Below are 21,542 nucleotides of genomic sequence, written 5' to 3'. Positions count from 1 at the left end.
AACATTTCTGGTTAATTCCCCTTTAGGATTCAAATTTGTATTTAATAGTAAAATTTTCTTTTTTTTTTACAATAGTACAGATGTGTTCCCATCTTAAAACAGGTGCATCACATATCCCCTGACACAACTCGCCATGCAGTTTCTATGCTGTGATATAATCATAAATTAATAATTTATCAAATGGAACACATTTTTCAGAATTAATGTTAGGTGTATATTTGCGCTATGAAACTTACACTGGCACTGGTAATTTAAGAAATTAGGGCAATGTGACTAAATAATTCATTTTGAATTTCTGCATATAAAGTGTGCTGAGGCTTGTGGATCAACGTCTAGGCGTTGTACCTGTGCATAGCGCACTATAAATCACTGCACTTTTTTTAAAGACAACAAAATCTGCTTTTAAACACTTAATCATTCCCTGTGAAACTTATTTTATAATACGTAATTAAGTAAAAGTGGCCGAAATGTAGAAATTCTCATGCCAAGTGACAGAACTTTCATGATTTATAGTTTTCGGCAAGGTCCTTCAGCGCTCTTGTCTGTTTGGCGGTTTAGTGTAAACACAAACCCAGGGTTCTGATTGGCCAATTGAATCCCGTCATCATCAAATTGGCATCTCATTCGCCGAACAAGCTGCATAGCATCGCATGACCTAGTTCTTTACGCAATAATCAGGGAGAGCAGTCCGGCAGTGCTTTAAAACGACTTTGGCGAATTACTATAGCTTAGTCCACCACCACCACCTTGCAACTCATTTATTAAATATTTAATTCCTGTTTACAATTCCATAATAGTTATGTCATTTGAACACTAGTGCACAGAAAACCTAACTTTTCAACTCCTCCGTTTCCGATGTTTCCCAAGTCATCTTTCATTCCTCTCAACTAATAGTAGGAAATCAAAAGTGTAACTCAATTCGTGTGTAAAGGTGGAATCGGTAATTAAAAGCCTTGGTAATTATCACCCGCACCTCGATATCCTGCTTGATACGGTTTAACGTCAGCTATCTATCACGGCAGCCACATGGTCTGGCAGCCAGCACACTATAATCTATGTTATTATTAGACTTGAGGGAAGCCAACACACACTTTGCAGTAGCATTGCACCATAGTGATAACATCAATTCACGCATGATCCGCTACCTATTAGGTACAACCCATGATCAGGTTACTTATCCTGATTTTTTCCGTATTCTGAAAGTGGGGGGGAGTGGAGCAATCTGCTTATACAACACAGAATGGGTACTGTGCCCAGATTAAACTATAGGGGGCATTGCGGTATTTACAGCAATTTTGGTGTATAGCAGTGGGGTCACAAACATTGAAACAGGCATCAAAATATTTTGATTTTGTAATGGTCCAGCTTGCCACTAGAGCTGGTAAAATTGGAACATAAAGAAAAGGTCAAAATATTATCACAATTTAAGTAAAGAAAACTTTTTAAAATCAGTTTCCCTCTGCCCCCCTCCCAATTCTGATCATAAAATTGAATATAAGTAACTATATCTCTTTGTATCCTTAAAAAGGACATTTCGTGATCCACAGCCTCATTCCCCCTCCCCACTTTTCCCCAAATAATTTTACCACCAGAAATCTCTGGCTATTTATTTTCTTGCAGATTCATTCGTTTGGCAAAAATGTCGTCCATTTAAATTACAACTCATGGAGCAATTTTAACATAAATCATGCATAACTCGCATAAATGCAAGATCGGAATTAGCTGATACTTTAGGAATAAACTTTTTTCGTGGATATCTAAAACAAACCACATAAAGAGCATGCTAGAATATAAGAAAATACTCCTTTTTTTCTTTTACTTATCCCAAGGCTCCTCCTATAGGTTCAAAGGAGACTTAAATACTTTCAACAATCATCATGATTGTATGATGAAAAGCAATACTATAGGAACATTTCTTTTGATTTTGATTTCCAAAGGTTGAGAACTAAAAAATACCCCCATTTCCCCTTCAATTTTGTGTCACAACAGCAATAACACTGAATAATTAATTTGCCTTCAGCCACGGTTTAACTGTAAGCTATCCTGAGATACAGATCTAAATACTTTTCCCGATGTGGTACATACGTACTTAAAGCAAGTCGGCATTTGCATTGCTGTGTTATTCAGTCATTGTGTCAATCGTATTAAATGTTTGATATACCGTACAAGTAGAACATCATTGCTACAACCACACAGAACTTAATTGTGTACATATTGAAGCACATTCCATTTTTAAACAAACAATTCATGTTGACTAAAATTGATCTATTTGATATTTGCCCTCTCATATCCATGCCCTCTGCTGTAACAAATTTCATAATTCTATTATTTTGTTTGCACTTTGTGAAAAACCACAAAAGTGCAGAGAATGTTTGTCAAATTTACTACTCCCACTAAAAACAAAATGAACCGTTTTCTTCCAATCATTTGACCTTATTTGTGATACAGACACTTCAGTTATTCTGTAGGCTGACTAGCTAGGCCTACATGTATTCCTAAACTACAGACACAGGAGGAAATGCGGTGTTAGCATATCAATGCTTTCTTTCCGTCCCAACATACCAAACAATATAGCCAAACAAATTACCAAGCTATTCAGCAGCCCTAAGCAACCATGTAATACCAGTAATTCTTTTGACTTTTCAAATATAATCCTATCGTTTTTCTTTCCATACTAATTTGTTATACCAAGTAAGTTCAAGCAGAACTAAATTAAAATGTTCCAAAGGGATGTGCTCGCTTGTCTGAGCTAATAAATGTTCTATATAATTCCGTAGGCCTATCTATCAGATCTAATTATGACTATGTAAAAGCGTTAACTCTATTCGGTTATTCTTCCCCGGCTAACAATAGATTACAGTCCACTTTTTGATTCTTTTTTGAAGGTATTCATCTCACATCAAATATAATAAATTTGATAAATCAACCAAGATCATTTATATCTGTCAAATTTATACATTAATAAAAATTTAAAGAACGTTTCATATTTGATTCAATCACTGCTCACCTTCAAGTGAACTGAATTTAATGTCGTCTGATTTAAAGCACTTAGTCATGCTTCTGTTTAACCTTCCTTAATAAAAAGGTTCCTTAGTATTTCTCAATTCCTGTGAGAAAAGTTAAATATGCTCAAAACTAAACTCTAATTACATTTGATATGATTAATATTAACTGAAATCTGTAGTACAATTCAATTTAATAGCACAGTCAAGCCCAAGGCTGTCAATTGCCACTGTTGTTCAACATGCTCAACAGACTATTCAATGTGTACATTAGCATAAAAAATAACAACCAATTTTCCATAGAAAATCAAGTCACAAAAGGTAGCACATTATTGATCAAATTGAGTACTGTATTTAAGTGGAAATTTTTGTGGTTTTGTTTTCGTGATTTTTTTGCGAATAGAGGTAAAGTCGTGAATTTAACGCACAAAAATGAACTTCTGTCATGATATTAATAATAACATTTATGACGGAGGTATGTTTCTCGCAAAAATACCATCACACAAAAAAGCCACCTTGTTGGAAATCATGAAAAATTCTGTACACAAAATAACCACTTAATTTGTACAGCACTCTAGCACCTGCCACCTCTGGATTGGAATTCAAAGATACTGAGCAATTTATCAACACTTTGACAAATTGAGTAAACTTGGCATGGGTCTTGACTTGCTTGTAAATTAACAGCAAAAATCTATGCATCTTTATCTGAAATAGACTTGTAAATTGATTCGCAAGAAACCAGTGGTGGCATGGGGGAAATTCCCTCCAGTCAGAACTCTTGCCCTTCCAGTTGCCCCCCCAAAAAAACCCACCCAAATTACAAAAGAAAAAATCCTGGCACCGCCAAGTGCTACAAAAGACAGAACTAGTTGTAAATTTGTCTTGTATTAAAATATTTTGCCAACTGAACAACCTTCTTTAATGGCATGGAACTGCAAGTTTCAATATTTTTTTATCAAACAAAATATTCTGCAACTGACCCACCTTACCTAGCTTCCCAATGGCATGAAACTGAAACCATGGAAATATTTTTACACAGCCTGACCTAAACAAAATTGACATTGTCAGTTGCTCTTTCAGATCAAGATTCCTGAGATTATTTATGATCCAGATCTTGGTGAATGATCAGTTGATAATGCCACTGTTACTAGTGTTAGTGTTACCACCATCCTCTGGTTGAGCCATTCTGCAGATTTCACAGGCCTGAATGACTCATAATTTGCATATTGTGTGTGCGGATGATAAGTAGATAACGCTGGATGCATCCTGAATTAAAAGTTCTTTACACAAGACCATTATTTCATCAAGATTTTGATTGCACGCATGTCATATCACCCTTTAATTGCATGTTTAAAGGGGCATTCCAAACACATTCTCAGTTTCCATTTTTTCCCTCATGTTTACAAAATACCCAGCATTCCTGTAGTACACGATGAATAAGCCAGATTTTTTTTCTGTTTTCGTTAAAGTAACAAAATCTTGGAACTTGTTTCAATATCACTCAGTGAATTGGCAACAAAAAAAATGCATTTTTTTTTACTGGTGGAGGCATGGAGTATGAGAACTATTGGCAAGTCTCAAATTGACACATGTATTTAATGGCATTCAATACACATTTTGTAAACTCTGTGTTGTAATTATTTTGATTGTAGTTCGGGACAAAGTAGTTCGGGACAAGTAGTGACCTAGTCAAGATGACCCCCAAAAAGAAGATAACCCTCCAAAAGAAGGTGTTCAAGCTACACTTTAGCACACTGCTGCATTGAATGCCCATGGCTAGCTGCCCTGTAGAGTAGTCAGATACTAGTTTGACAATGACATCTTTAATGCAACTTTCAAGTCGCTTTATTGTGTATTCGATTCGTGTGAACTCAAATTGCGGGTGACCACTGACTACGTCATATACTGGGCCTATATGTGGATTTTGATCTTATCACAGAAAATTAATTTTTTTCTCTATCAAAACTTTCATGTTTGTCAGTTTGCTCGAGCCCCAAACACATCATTTAAATCACAATTTCTCGGGCTAGCATCGTTTATTTCCGATCCTCGCATATTAATTGTGGTTCGCATTGTCTTACGCCCTGCTAGGGTGAAGCATATAGGCCGCCTCCTTCTTCATTATTTAGAAATTTAACAGAATAGAAATGATCGTTCTAAAATCTCAACAGAGTACAATACTGAATATCATTAAAGATGAATTGTGTTCAACGAGGTAATCAATTACACTGCCAAAATACCTAACAAAAGCAATGAAATCAATAACACTAGATCAATTACATTGATTTCTTTGGTTCATTTAGGCTACTGACAAATGACTCAATACCAGCAATTCAATACAATAAGTTGGGATATAAAACATACAAGCTGTGTAATCATAGACCTGAAAAAAGGATCTATAATAAAACTGTATTTAGCCAAACAATGACAGGAGAGATTAAGTAAGTCCAGGCCTATGTGCAGGCCCAGAAATCTGTGACAGTCTATAGCAATCCATTTGGATTCTAACAGGAATTCGTGAGAATCATTGATTTGCACACATTTTATATATATTTTAGCCCTCTCTGCCAAAAATAATAATACTACCCTCTCACAGCATAGATACTAAAAATCAGTCACTCATGAATAATCAAATTAAAGATGGGCGATTGGGAATTTCATGATGCATACATTGATGTCAAGTGTGCTGAGGCTTGTGGATCAACGTCTAGGTGTTGTGCCTGTGCATATCGCACTATAAATCACTGCGCCTATTTCTTTTACAATACCGATACCGTAACTGCTGTTTTTGCTGTTAAAATGCCCCCAAATCAGTATACTATAATGTATAATTTATTGTACTTACCGTAATCTTATCATATTCACCATTTTAACATTTAGTTGCTTTGAAAAATTAAGTGTACCTGCAATATATATTTGAACCAATGTCAATGATCAACTCGGTAACGGTAATAAATTCCAAATAATTTTCGAAAAACTGTAATTAAGCCTTAAGGTCTATGTAAGACTACACTTCCAAACTTGACCAGCTATGTTCCATCATGGACTGAACTATGTTCAGCGAGCTGTGTTTTTGTACTCATGGTCATGGTAATCCTTTGATACTGGTACACCAAATTGCTAATTTCCCCACTGAAAGAAAATCATAGTTGTTAAATATGTCGTTATAGAAATCATTTGGTTTCTAATAATGTAATGAGCAGTCACTTTATTGATGATTTGTCTGTAATTACCAATTCATTAATTGAATGTAACGGTTAATTGGTTTTCTTCAATTATTAATGACTGTGGATATGTGCACTGTAATTATTGATGGTAAATGAATGCAATTGGCATGATTAGGACAACAAATGAATTCAGTATTATTATATATCATGAAAATGTATCATTTCGTGATTCGTCGCTCGGATGACATATCGACGTATAAGCCATTTTTGACAAAATGAGATTAGTTAAATTTCATAATCTATGTAATCATATGTAAGCTCTACATTTTAACAAACTTTCAAGACACGCATGTCAGTAATTAATTAGGTATTATCACTAATTAGATTTAGCGTATCTCACTGAATGGGAAAATTGTGTACAACATTTTGGACGACTTAGTGTAGTTTTAATAAATGTGACATACGCCATGAAATATTTGGATATATTGCGGGGATGTGTGGCTTTTTTTTTCCGACAAACTGACGTTATCATCTGATCATTTGACCTTCTGATGTATTTTACAATTTTACAATTGGTGAACAACAGCTACATGTATGTATTCTAAACTGTAACTATCGGGTATACATGTATGACAAATGGGTATATAAGTTGCTCCAATTTCCAATGCAATTATCTCAAAATGGCCATTTTCGTGATACGTCACCGATCGTGTTTAAATTATAGTGAGCCAGATTATCCCAGTATTTACCTGGACTGCCATGCAGTCTCTATTTGTTTATGTTTTACTAACCATTGCAAATCCAGACTGCGTGTCAGTTTAGCTAAATAACAGAAAGATTGTCACAAATACATGCTCACTATGTCATCCGAGCGACGAAATGTTTAATCCAAAGTCATATTTGTTTGTACTCAACTCATTTGACTGTATGATGACCGACTATATACTACAGCGATAATGTACTACACACACAGCGAAGTGAGAGTTAAATTAACTAATCAGTAGTTGTCTTAGCTCACTCTTAGAATTTTGGTGTCTTTACCAAATTTTATGTATTATTTTAAACAATTATTCAATGTTGAAAACACACAAAAATAATTATTTATTTTTTGATTAAACAGCAGCGATGCTCAAAAACTCAACTTATGTCTAGTTTATAAATAAAAGCTTATCTACAATGAATCAATATTCAATTTGGATTTAAAGGCAAACCCTGAACTGTGAGTGGCTTAACTAATGCATTGTGTTCACACAAAGTGGCTGATACAAAAGTATTTTAGCAGTCCAAATAAAGCCAACAATAATGGCACTCAGTGCTCAGTGATGATCAAAATAAACCTTTGCCCACTGCAATTGTGAAGGCAATCAACTGTGTGTGTACATACCACCAATACCTGTAATGGCTGATGGTGTAGGTGATTGATCAGTGCAAAAAATGAGTGCATCCCTGCATTCTTGACAAAATCTACAGGTTCTTCATTTCAATGCTATCAAATTTACATGGCTGCACTGCCCAGCTTGTTCCGATGGGCTTAGAGTTAAGTTTAGCTTAGTGTTAATAAGCACAAAGCTTAACACAAAAGAATCACTACCGAGAAATCTCTGTGGTAGCGCACTAACGCAAATCGATCACCTGTTACGAATACCACAGCATGTCCAGGAAGAGCAGATGAAGGTATTGTGCTCCAGCATTCTGCAGAATTCCAGTCTAGCCTCCAACCTGATGAGGATGTTGTGACTGCGCTCTAATAGCACTAAACTAAACATGTGTAAGGCTTGCTCAGTTCCTCGTACCGCGACCCCCTCAAATTACGAGCGCTAAGCGTGTGTGGCTGCGAAATGGTCCTGCACGCAAGCAGTACGAACGATACTGAACAATTTGAGGAACACATGACATTACGTTGACATGTACATGCTTGGAGCCATAGTGGGCTGGTAGGATTAGAACTGGCTCGTACGGTCGTAGCAGATGCGATATCTCCTTTTGACATTACCAATGGATTAACACATAATCATGTTTTTTGTTTTCTCTGGAGGGGGCACCCCTCCCAAGAAAATGTAAGGCCACTTAATTTTGTTGGGGATTTTAATTTCACTAAAACCCTCAATTCGCTAAATTACATAAATTCGCTAAATTACATAAATTCGCTAAATTACATAGATCCGCTAATTTGATAGTCTTACATTGAATTGTAAACATAATGGCTGGATTAGCCAAATTAAATGCTATGAAAATGGTAGTCATTGGCAATTAGCGAAATTAAGTACTACTACTAGTGAAAATAAATAGCTTTACAGTATGTCGAAAAACAACTGTCAAAATTTTGAAACACCTTCTAAATGCTGTGTTGGCCGCCAATGCAATTTGGTACAAAGTAGGATTAAGGTATGTACAGTATAATCAACCATGAAGAAGAAAATTGCCAAAAAATAACAACAATTATTTATTAGTAAAGATTTCCTCAGAGTAATGAAAATTTCCCGGGAACAAGGTTCCAAAGTTCACTTTTTCTTGTGCCCAAGTTCCCATTGTTTTCCACCCATGCTCAAGCAATTAATTAACTCCTCATTTCTCATGGATCAATTAGTATGAGCCATGTTGTCTGGTTAACACACTCATGTGAGAGAATAATGCAAAAGACTACAATTGACTCCACCACATAATCCAAACAACAGGTGCGGTTAGATTTTTGTTGCCATTACATAAAAGTCGTATTCACATTGTGAGTTACATCCGGCGTGAACCTACGCTAACATTGATTTTGATAACAATTCCAATTTTCCCTACTCCTCCTACCGCATGTCCACACCTAGCCTACTCCTAGCAATACACATACCAGTTCCACCAAGCATTCACTTCTGGTCGGCGTAAACATCAGCTACCACTTCTGGCGTTTCTGTGACCTTTTTCAACCATGCGATATGTAATTTCTTAAGTTTCGGCCAAAAAAGGTCAAACTTACACAAGGTGCCCGGCGTAGCAGTGTTCACATTGCAACTTAAGCCAGGTCGCTACTCTTTTCAGGAGTAAATCGTCGGACATACGCCTGGCGGAACTTACGCTGATTATCGTTCACACTTTCACTACTACTGGCAGCGCCTACCACTACTCCTAGCAACTTGCGCTGACCAAGTTCCGCTGGGCGTACGCCTGATAATATGAACACAACTATATAGAGCTACAAAAATCATGCAGATATCTGGGGTGATAGTCAACACAAAATTCACATTCAATTTTTCATGTTTTCCATTTCTTCTTTGATTTGAGTAGCATACTTACTATAATAAATCTGTTGCAATATTCCTTCGCAGTTTTTATTTTGGCGCAGTTTATGGCGTAAACATGAAGTCGGTTTCTGAAAGTTTGGCTAGTTGAAACACATCATCATCACATCAGCACCTCATTCGCCGATCAATCTGTGTAGCATCATGTTGACTCAGTCGTGATTTTACGCGATCGGTCGGCCAGTGCGAAGGAATTTTGCAAAAGATAAAGAGAGTAACGCCATGTTGGAGCTCACAGTGGCAGATTCGAATTCGAACCATGTGTGCTGCTAACCTAATCCCACCAGGCGTGTACCCACACGCACAAGGTCGATTTGTCCGTACACTCTCCGTACACGCTGATTCAAATCTGCCACTGTGAAATTCAACATGACTTTCCTCTCAACTTTTGAAGGGACTATAGTAAATTTCAGTGCCAATATTTAGGTAACTTGCAAATTTTGTTACAACAAATTCAGATATGCAGTGTACCGTGCATAATGTGTTTAGGGGTAATTTTTGGGTTTCATCACAAAAATGTCTTGCTTAGATCCACATCGCAAAAATAACTGTACGCGAAAATGAAATTTAGTACAGTATTAATTTTAACTTTTTACACACATTGATATACATTTTTGTTCCAAACAAGTAAAATACACATCTTATTAATTAGGCCTGGAAAAACTAGTCAATTTGGCAATCTCCTTGTCGGGAAATTTGGGCATTTGGAGGGACATTTTGCTTTTCTGGATAAAGAAATACATAAGAAATGTTGGGAAATACTGACTTTCTTGGAGGGAAATTGATCTATCTTGCCGGGAAATAATCATATTTTCCAGGCCTGTAATATTAATTTTACCAACAATTAGCATTTCCTAATCATAATACATGCAATCATGCATGATTCTTTCATGAGGTACCGGCATATAATGTAATAATACTTATTACTAGTTATCTAATTTTTGGACATATTTTCATACCAGTATGTATCATATATATTTTTATTGAGCAATTCATGCACATTGAGTTGATTAAATTCAATATTTTCATTATTTTGTTGATACACTTCACTCCATTAAATATTTCACTTCAAATGTGTATGTATAACATGCTCAGGCAGGTGCGTATACTGAGCAGAAAGCACACTGACTGCTTGTCATTAATGTGTACAAATGTGTTCATCTAGCCTAATTAAGGAAAGTTAATTTACATTGTAGGGATTTTGAGATTTCAGATGTGCCGAGAAAAATAGCTGGCAAAATTAAAATAAGATTTGATTTGATTTAAAATCATAAGATTTGGGTGCAAACTTATATGCCAATTTTTAATCCCATTCTGAACTACAAGTACGGTACCGGTACTGATAGTAATAAACAGCCCTCGAATTAACCCACGGCACCGACGGCATATTGCCGTGGGTGCCCACCCCCATTGCCCTCAAAATATGTCCCTTACCGACGGCAGTCACTTGCCGTGCCCCTAAATGAAGTTGCCGTGGGTGCCCCAGCCGGCCAGCCCTGTCCCTTCATTATAAAATCATTAACAAGTACTGGTTAAATCCCCGCAAAATTGTGGAAAATTATATCGAAAATCTTGAACACGATCGCTATTTTGAGCATCGTAACCCAGCTATCAATCACAGTATACACAATAGTTTGTTGTGAATATTCATTACCGATACGGCGATACCCCATACGTAAGCTTACATATTCAGCCAATCACATCGGCTTTTATACAGTTTATACATTATCTGGTTGCTAGAAATCTGACATTCTGACTTCATTTTCTCAATTGGTCAGAGAAATACCTCCAACGTACTATCGACCAATCAGAAACGCTGTTAGTAACTAAGACTCCTCGACCTCGTGTCGTAAACAAAATCTGAGCGCTGGGCAAATCTCTAGATATGTTTTGCACGAAATAGTTTTTATCCCGGTGAATTTTATCAATATTATTACCAAAGTTACAGCTGTTTCATCGCTGTTTCGAGTCATTTTTGCAGCTCAGAACTAGGGATCGCAAAATTTAACAAATTAAACTGTTGATTTTTGATTGCTTTGTATTATAAAGCAGGTTTTTTAAAGCAATCAGGTTAGTTTTAGTGTAAAGTTGAGAGTCGAATTTTACGCCTTTGGTGTCGAATTCAGCTGACGGTAATGCATCTATTCGCTTTTGAAAAATTGCCTTGGTGCCCTTCTCAAATTTTCAACAGTTGCCTTGATGCCCTTTTGAAATATTACAAATTGCCGTGCTGCCTTGCCTTTTCAGAGAAAATCCACGGCAATTATCAACTTGCCCTAAAAAAGTTGCCGTGCCCCTTCAGATCCTTAATTCGAGGGCTGGTAATAAATCAAGGCTATGGATTCACTCTTCTAGATTTGCCTACTTATAAGTTATATAATGATATTTGAGAGTCATTTTAGCCTCTAGAAAAAATACATCTTGACCGAACAACCCAAATTGTGGGGTGGGTACTAGTGGAATTGCAGACTATAATTAATGCGCAATCGTTTGCCTTGTTATGGTTCAGAAATGGGGAGGTGCAGGTATGGCCTAACAGGCCTATCATGCAGTCTCGCTATTGGGCATACAGTATGTAATGTCACGGATAATGAAAGACATGAGAAGACTTTATCGTGTCTAACATCACTGTCAATCAAATTCCCTACGTTTCCTACATGTACGCGTAAAAGGAAGGCAAATTTATCTGGTGCCGATCGGAGAAAAGGAATAGCAGAAAATGGGGAAAATTAAGTACTTTTACATGGAAAAAGCAACTTTTCTGGGCATTGTTTTCAGAAATTTTCCTTTCTAAAAAACCTAACTTTTGAGATGATTTGTGTGTTTGATGGTGCAAAATTAACAATAAGGCGCCCGCTTACACTAGCCCTAGAACTCTGGCCATAGTATCCGTTTTTACTTCCACTAGGGCCAGAGGCACTTACATTGAAAAAATTGTTGGGAATGCTTGAACGATCCAGTACAAAAATGAAATCATTTCAATGCTTGATCGAACCAATACAAATGTGTGTCAGGTCACTAATTAACATGATAAAACCCACTTGAGAACACACAATCGCCGGTCATTTCTAAAGATGCATTTATACTTTAATCGCTTTTGCAGAAGCCTGAATCGCACGCATGATCAGTGTACTAAATCGCCGTCATATTTGCCTGCTGAGCATGCGCATGATTCGCTGTTTTTCAAAAGCGACGCGTAGGCTATTATTGACACCCTCTGTCGGTCAACGTTCTCTAGAATTGCACACATAACTTGTGCAGTTAACGACAAGGATTCAGTCTGATGATGAGCAACCCATGGGTATAAACACAGCTTTACACAATGACTAATTTACATAGGCACAAAAGACCGTGTTCATGTACCGTTACTCAGCCAAACATGGCAGAGTAGGTCCCGGATGACGGTACATGTTCCTATCTCCTCAACGTTATACCTTTCCAACAAGGAAAGAGATACGAAAGGCGAACGTCTAGCTTACACCGCTGCGTTCAACAAGTCAGCATCACAACACTTGTAAACAAACCCTGCACAAGTGTGATGACGTCAGACGCGATAACTAAGTCTTTTAATCTCTGTCTTTCATTATATCTTGCATTGCAGTTTGTAGAGCTGTTCCACCTCCGACATGAAAATGCACGCCACACTGTTAATGTCTGCGCTCCAACCTTGCAAGTAGCAACCTGCTGCTATAGTTTTTTCACTCCTGTTCAGTAGTGACGTCAATGCTTTTTCACGGTTTCGCCACAAGTGTGTCAACAAGCCGCCTGTGTACGTGTGACGGTGTACATGTAGGCCTACACTCAGCACATTTAACTAATAACTTCTTACACATGCAATTTGATACTGCAACGAGCGAAATATGCATTTACGACTCTTACGTCACTACCGAACTTGTGTTAAACCAAATTATATTGCTTACAATTACATGTACCGAAGTACAACATCAGGCTTATAGCTATGCATTCATGCGCGATGCTTGTGGACAGTGGACACACTCATTATTAATTCAAAATGAAATTATGTCATGTCCGAAAATCTATGACAATATCTACCAACTACAATGTCCAGTATTTACTGGTACCGTATGCATGCATGGGCCGCCGCTGGGAATGCGCTTCATCAACATTGACACTGCTTCGCCATCTACCGGTACTCTTCATATTAACAAGGGACTTGAAGGGTACCATAGTGTCCAGATATGTCCGCCCGGCCCCGCTTATTGTTGTGTAATTCCGCCGAAAGCAAATTTTTTAAATAATTCTTTTATGGTTTGGGTACAAGCTGGTGAATATTGATTGCATAAAAGAGGCAAGGTCAACATGCCAATAACATGGCCTGGGTCAAACGTCTTGTTTGTTCTTGTTTGTAATGACCGTTATCAGCCAATCAGCATGGACAATTGGACATTCGACAGCATGATTGTTTATCGTAACTGCATTCATGCTCGATGCACTGCACACACCACGAAAAATTTTAAAATTTACTTAAAAGCTTTATAAAATTGAAGACCGAATTAAAACACTAGTGTGCGTCTGATGGCAAAGTATTTCTTGGCCAAACTGGAATACTGTGAACGCTAGTGGCTCCGCGATAAACACACGCGAATATTCTCTCGGTCGGGGCTACGTCACATCCATTCATGCATTGCCGTGACTGAAGAACTTATCGCATATTTTTATTTGGAGAGAGTCGAACCTGGCACAATATAGTATGATAGCTTGTGATACTTCCAGAGTTCAGTGAATGAGAATGTTGTTTTCACTCCAGTGCTATTGTCAGCCGGTTCATGCCCGGATGTCCGACCGACCGAATAGCGCGGTACAGAAGAAAGTATACACGCACCTTTGACCTTACAGTCACTGCACTGCGTACACGCTTAGTACACGCTTAGTACACTACATGGACGCAACATGCATGTTCCAGTTTGGCCAATACATACTTAATTTGATTCTAGTTGACAGGACGTCATACGCAAACTAGTCTTTATAATTCGGTCTTCAATTACAGCACCCCCATTCCGTCAATTTGCCATCCCTCCCTCACCCTGTGACAGTGGCAGTGCCCCCCCCCCCCCCATAATATCCATCGACCGACATCGTTCAGTTCAGGTAAACTCACTAATTTTCATTTCTAAGCAATCACCAGTTAATGGTACACAATCCCTGTACAAATAAACTGTGGAATATAAACAAACACAACTGCGGAATAACAAACAGTCAAACACATGCAATTATTGTGTTGTTTTGTTGATATCGACTTGAAGTTGAAAGTTGAATGGCTGATGGCCTCTTCACACAGTAGACAGCTGATTGCAAGTCCAATGTGTTGTGTACAATCAAACAACAGCGACGACCTTACAGTACTTACCTCGAGTAGATCTAACGTTGCGTAACTAGAAATGGCAAATCCATCAATAATGTCCTCATCATTGGAACTTGATCGTGAACTTTTACGTCTCCTGGGCCTGTGTCTGGTCCGTTCCCGTCCCCTTGGGGGTGGGGGAACCTCATCATCTTCCCCACTGCCGGCTTCTTCATTAGCGTTTTGCCTGTGTTTTTGTTGAGCCTGTGCTTGCCGCATTTCTTGGGCTCTCTCTCGTCTTCGATTCCGCTGTGATCTCTGCTTTTCTGACGACTCCATGGTCAAAACAAACGGCTCCAGGCCTTCCTTAGGGTCAGGCCCGGCTGCCTGGATAGTTCAATTTCCCGATAATATGCCAGAAATTGTGTAAATTTGCTGAAATTTGTAACTCTTCAACACAAATTGTCCCGAGACAATCACCGAAACACTCCTCTTCCGTAGCGGAACAACCATATGAACGCATGGGGGCGCTTCGTGATAATGTGTGCACTTCCGCCGTATAGAAAATAGTCCCTGAAATCAAAACAACAAACAAATTAATAATGAAACTGGTAAAATAAATAAATAGAATTATTTATTGAGGTAATAATGATAAAATAAACCTACAAATTAATATTCTTTATTTATAGTGAACTCGAAAATGAACTTGACTGATTTTCTTATTATTTTGGACTGCTCTTGAGTCTTGATTCGATTTTTATGGCAAATCTTGATTTTGACAGCTATGTCAAACAATACATAATAATTATACAGAAAGAATCTTACAAATCGGCAATAGAAACAGCTACAAGCTATCGAAAACATAAAAATGGAGCTAACATTAAAAAAAAAATTTAAAAATTTAAAAAACACGAGGGGAAGCCAAATTCAGTGGCGTCGGAGGGCCGTAGGGAGGGAAGGCAATTTTCAATCCAAGGGGACAAAATTTGAAGAAAATTGTCAATACTTGGTCTATAAAGTACAAAAAGACCTAAAAATCTTAAATTTAAGGCCACATGAATTTCATTTCACATCCATACCTTTTTGGAAAAGTCGGAAGGCTAGGGAAGTTTGTTTGTTTTGGGTGTTTTTTTTTTTTGGGGGGGTGTTAAAAATAACAAAATACAAAATTACCAGTTCTTTGTAGATAGCGATATGTGGAAGTCATGGAACTCTGCCATTTTGACCGTCCTGGCGACTGGACTTGTAGTTGAAGTACTTTTAAATGGGGAAGACATTATGATGAAGACTTCTCGCAGGGTGCTGCTGCCCGCCTTGCCCTCCCCCCTCCCCCAGCGTTCGAAATAGGGCCGGTCAGCCGGCCATTGGCTTGTAACTTTTTGGCCTGGCCGGTAACTTTTCTGACTGGCATCTAGTTGCCGGCCCGGCTGGCCGGTAACTTTTTAAGGTCAAGCCTGGCTGGCCTGTAACTTTTTGAGGCATATTTCGAACACTGCCCCCCCTACGGTTATTGTTGTTGTTGTTGTTTTGGGTGGGGTTTTTTTGGGGGGTTAGCTTTTTTTGGCCCACCAACTGTTAAATTATAATAAGAACAATTATTTTCATTATTATGTTTTGATGAATCCAAGTGTGTGAAAATATTGGATCCAACACATAATAATGATAAAATAAAATTGGATGCTTTACGCCCAATATTTATTGGTCTCGCTATGAATTTTAAAATATTTACGTCTCGTCCAATATTTTAAAACTCATAGCTCGACCAGTTTCAGTTTCAGTTTTATTTACCAATTGAGTCAAGTAAATCAGAACAACGGTATTACAATGGAGGGATGACCAAAAAAGAGCAATAAATATGAGCTCAATCGATCCAATGTTAGGCCTATATCAAAATTCTGCCTTGGATTTCCAGGATTTTTGTCAACTAAGATATCACGGAGGGTAAATTTGTCTGGAATAACCCAATTTAAGATTGCGGTTCCAAAAGTGTCGGGGATAAAGATTTTTGGCACTCGGGGCTAAATGGGTGCATTTATTATTGCACAACCCTGAAATATATAATTATACCATATACAAGTACCAGGAATAGTTTAACAAACGCAAATTAACAGAAGGCTAAACACATAAAAATGGCAATAACGAAACAAAACATGATGAGGGAAGAAATACTTACTGTTATATATAAGGTATAAATATATAGCATTGGGTCTTTTTGATGTGTGCATTAATGTTCAATCGCTTAACTTGAACTTGAACTTGACTTTATTTTTATTTCAATAACATATTAAATTTAGAAATGAAACATTAGGCCAGATCATAGCACGATCATAATATAAGCGCATGAATGAACATGATGAGCTATGAAAGTCACTCAGATTTATTTCAAGGAAAGTTCAAGGAACTTGTAGACCCTGGGTGTAGACTGGGCCCGGGTGGTGAATTAGGCCCAAAAATTGCTTGCGTTGCCCTCCAGTGGGATTTTTTTTTCGGTCGGTCGGAAAATATATTTTTAATGCCTGAGCAATGAACATTGGTCACGTGGAAAGATAAACAGTATACTTCACTTCAGACCTTCAATACGCAAGATACACCCTGCATAAATGGATTCAATTCGAATGACTGCATTATTTACAGGTATGAGACACAATTGATTGGAAACGTTGATGCAGGAATTGACAGAAAAATGTTATAATGGGTTATAATGTTGTTGGCCAAATTTAGCTTTGAAATGAAATTTAAAAGTAATAACTAAAAAAAAAATTAAAAGGGCCGTCCCTGCCCTGACATGATATGATATTGGCCAATTTAGGTCGGTCGGGGTATGGAGGGCATTTTATTTTTGGCTTATGGGTGGGGGAGCACAGATGTTTAGCAGACCAAAAGGGGAGGGCAGGCATTTTGGCAAGTCAAAAAAGGGGCAAGCGATTTTTGGCACAAAGTTTTGAATTTAATCCTCTACTTGAATTTTCCTTTTTTTTACCATCAGACTTCATCAAGCAACTGCCTGCTGGGCTGGTCACGTGATACTTGAAGACCCCCCCTAACATTGAATTGCGTTATCTGTTGACCTAGTGACGAAAAGTGTTTTTTAGCATGTAGGGGGAAGTGTTAGCTTTCGTTTGATATAAAATAAATTCTGATTGGATGCAGGGAACAATATTGAGATTTCGACAAAAACCCAATTACATGAGGCTCATTTTCCAGCTAGAAGCTCCACAGCTAAGTCATACGATGATAATGCACTCAACCGTGTAGTGTAATCAGAGATTGTGGTGGAGACAATTCACTGCTTGCTGCATGCTTGGAAGCTCTTGGACGAAAATGTGCAATGTGTGCTCATATCATGTGTATCGAGGTGGAATCGTTTTTGTATAGAAACCTTTACTTCCATTATGTTAGTTCAATTAAGATATATAAAAAACCCTGGAAACGAAACGGGCAATTATGTCCACCCCCCTACTGAGTAACTTCCCCCTCCAATGCGATGCCCCCCCCCCCCCGACAAAAATCCTGGCGCCACCACTGATGAAAAGGATTCAAGTTGTAGTGAAGCTGCAAGCCAAGTAAATAATTGTGCACTTTCTGATAGAACTTATAGCTCAACTCCAAAATGTTTCCACATCTATTAAACTTTGGACCATAACGCGTGAAACTCTCATGCTCAGTATCAGAAAGTGCACAAATTCATCAAACTGGTAACTCTCAGGAACCACTGTGCTCAGGAGCAGGTCTCAATGAACATAGGATGAACGCAAGAAAGCAATCAAATTAGGCCCGCACACCGACATCGCCCGGTTAATAATTACATTATATACAACCAGAGACACTGAAATGAATACCGTACACGGGATCGATACACGTAAATGTGCTATGTACGATTGATATTCAGACGATAAATCTTTGGATACAAAATAGAAAATGATGAATATCTCCCGTAAATGATTTCGTATAAAGAAACCAGATCTGGTTCCTTGCACTTGAACATTATGTTCAACGGATATTATCGTCGTTAGATAGCGTCTTGAGAAACTAGCGTGCGTCTTAAGCAAAAAAAGTGACCAAAAATCAGATTTTAAATAGCGCAGCGTAGACCCTTGTGGAGGTAGTCTCGGGCCAGACTGTATGTGGCTATCACGAACATACAGGGTCGACGAGTGTCAGACCGACTGACACAAAGGCTGTGTAGGAGACTATCGTAGAGCAGTCTAAAAGCAGATGACCATGGCGTATGTATGCTCGCTGACCGTACAGAGCATACTGCAGTTACTGTCCGTTTTCCTATACACAATACACAGTGCTCTCACCATTGACGCGTGACCTGTACAAATGATGTATGTTGGGAGAATGGACACTTGCCTAGTTAACATCACTGTGTGAAAAATAACCAGCCAATATTTTATTTATTCTCCAAAACTTCTAGCAAATATATTTCTCTAACATGACCTAAAATTACAGCTAGGTTAGATGTTCAGAAATGGTCGCACTTTTGTAAAATATGAGTGAGGGCAAGGCATAGCTAGCCAACTCCCCGTGTTTATAGATTTGACCGAAAATATTGGTATCGGACCGCTCACTTCTGAAGGATGCACAAAAAAACGGTAAAAGCTACATTTAAATTATTCTAAATAGGTTCTAGAAAATAAAGTTTTGTAACATGTCCTAAATTTTTAGCTAATTTAGATGTTTGGAGAGGGTCGCACTTTTGTGTTTTAGGAAGGATATGTAAACGACAGATAACACCAAAAATATGAAGAAATTATTTCCAAACCGTGTTAAGTCAACAATCATTATGTTGCTCATTTTGAAGAATGCAGGTTAACAAAAAGCAGGTCTTTGTCTCATTTCGTGAACAAAAGTACACATACCATTGTTTCCTTTCGTTTCATTTATAATCGGTTACCCAACTGAAGCTATAATACGCAAACTTTATTGCGATATCGCACATGAAAACAGTCACATGTGCACAGCCAGAGAAGATCCGATTTAATCAGTTGAGCTGTTTCAATGAGTGTTATCTTGGTTTAATAGCTTTTAATGGGGTTAAGTCCTGCAAAGGTCGAGATGAATTCTACTGTAGACATGACTGCATCATGGGTCAGTCACAGGCTAATGTCATTAGCCTTAGTCGGATGTCCTTCAGCCCATTATGCGTTTAAAAACTATTAAACAGGTCGGAACACAATGGCCATGTGTGGCTGTGGATTCAACTTACCATGGCATTTTCTGCCATGAAGATATCGGGGCGATGACACTGTGACCCGTTATACTTTTTATATTCGATGTAGAATATTCGATGCAACATGACTGTATCCCGGGGACTGTAGGCCTATGCGTTGTTTTTTTTTCTATTCCCATTCTATTTTCAGTCATATTGAACTTATAACGAAACTTTAATGACGTTAATTGATAATATATTTCCATAGGATATTCGGCATCAAACATTCGTTAGAAGATAAACACTGATAAAAAGAATAAATTGAAATAGATTAATTAACTAATATACTTTAAAGGAGTATGGCCCGGCCCTTTTAAGGGCCTTAAAAGGCCACATTCATCCGGACGATCGTAAAAATCATCAAAATTCAGATTAGGGTATACCTTTGTCATTGTCATATGTTCCGGCTAGTGGTTCAGCCGAAAGCCGCGGCTTGTGTCAACACCCTATATTATAAATATTTTTCTGCCTCCGCCAGGAGGTAGTTTGATTTGAAATTGACACCTAAAATGCCGCACATTGCGCGGCATGTAGGCCGATTGTACAAATTTATATTCTGACAAGTACTCTAATTTCCGCCCAATATCGAGAGCCCAATATATATCCCCCACCTCTCTGCGCCATACATAAATTCGCCTATCGCCATTTCCGAATGTTCAAAAGGTAATCACGCTTCCTCAGCATGTGCAATAAATTAGCATTAAAATTAATCTTATTCTATAGGGATTCTAGAAACACCTAGCACGTGGCGCCAATGGTGCGGGTCTATCAAGTTCATGAATTATGCATTAGAATTTTTTCAAACTCATATGTTGTATAATTGAAGACCGAATTAAAAAGACTAGCTTGCGTATACCATCCCGTCAACCAGCAACCAATCACGGCGCGCCTTTGTCATGACGTCACACGCAAACTAGTCTTTTTTTAATTCGGTCTTTAATTATAGGTTGTAGCCTCAGCGCTCATCAGCAGCTTTATCGTTGAAGGCAAGATGGAAAACAGTTATGCTGTGACAATGGGAATACACATCAAACAAGGTTTAATTTCATGATTACATGAAATCTGATTATCAATGGAAAAACTTTGGCTGGAGAAGTTGAAGCTGACGTTCATGGCGACACTTTGGATGTGATAATTTGACATCATGGATTGTTTTGTGCAAAATTTGAGGTATTTTTGTGCCATTTAATACGCGGTGAGTCAGCAGGCCGACTGGCATGCATGCTAGGCTCGACTAGGCCGCAATATATGCGTGTCTACATCATAATAAGTTGAAATGATGGGATTGAAAAGACCGGCTAGCTATTTGATTTCTCTGCATACGAGATGTATGTGCTGTAGTGCCGTGTTCAACGTAGGCCTACACACGGCATGTCATGATCATGATGATGTTTGCAATGTATGGTATGATACGCCTAGCCGCGCCTATGGCCGGCTTCATTGCTGTACTAAAGTATTGCAATTTTATTGCGTTGATATAATTCGGAATAATTCGTTTTAAAGTATTTGCTTCCCCAATTCCCATGCGTGGTTGGTCATGTTGGTGGTATGTAGGCCTATGTCAGTTTTTTA

The 21,542-nt window shown here is 38.0% G+C and overlaps 1 protein-coding gene across 1 annotated transcript in view; it reads right to left on the bottom strand.

Moving 5' to 3' along the window:
- LOC140136185 (autism susceptibility gene 2 protein homolog) overlaps positions 1-15,247 on the bottom strand; it is a 294,982-nt gene extending 279,735 nt beyond the window's left edge. Inside the window, 1 exon segment of the mRNA XM_072157894.1 lies at positions 14,822-15,247. Coding sequence (XP_072013995.1) covers positions 14,822-15,094 — 273 coding nt within the window. The 5' untranslated portion in view covers positions 15,095-15,247.
- Positions 15,248-21,542: the final 6,295 nt, after the last annotated feature.

Source organism: Amphiura filiformis, chromosome 16, assembly GCF_039555335.1.
Source record: "Amphiura filiformis chromosome 16, Afil_fr2py, whole genome shotgun sequence".
Taxonomy (NCBI): Eukaryota; Metazoa; Echinodermata; class Ophiuroidea; order Amphilepidida; family Amphiuridae; genus Amphiura; species Amphiura filiformis.
This window is presented reverse-complemented; position numbering and strand designations above follow the sequence as displayed.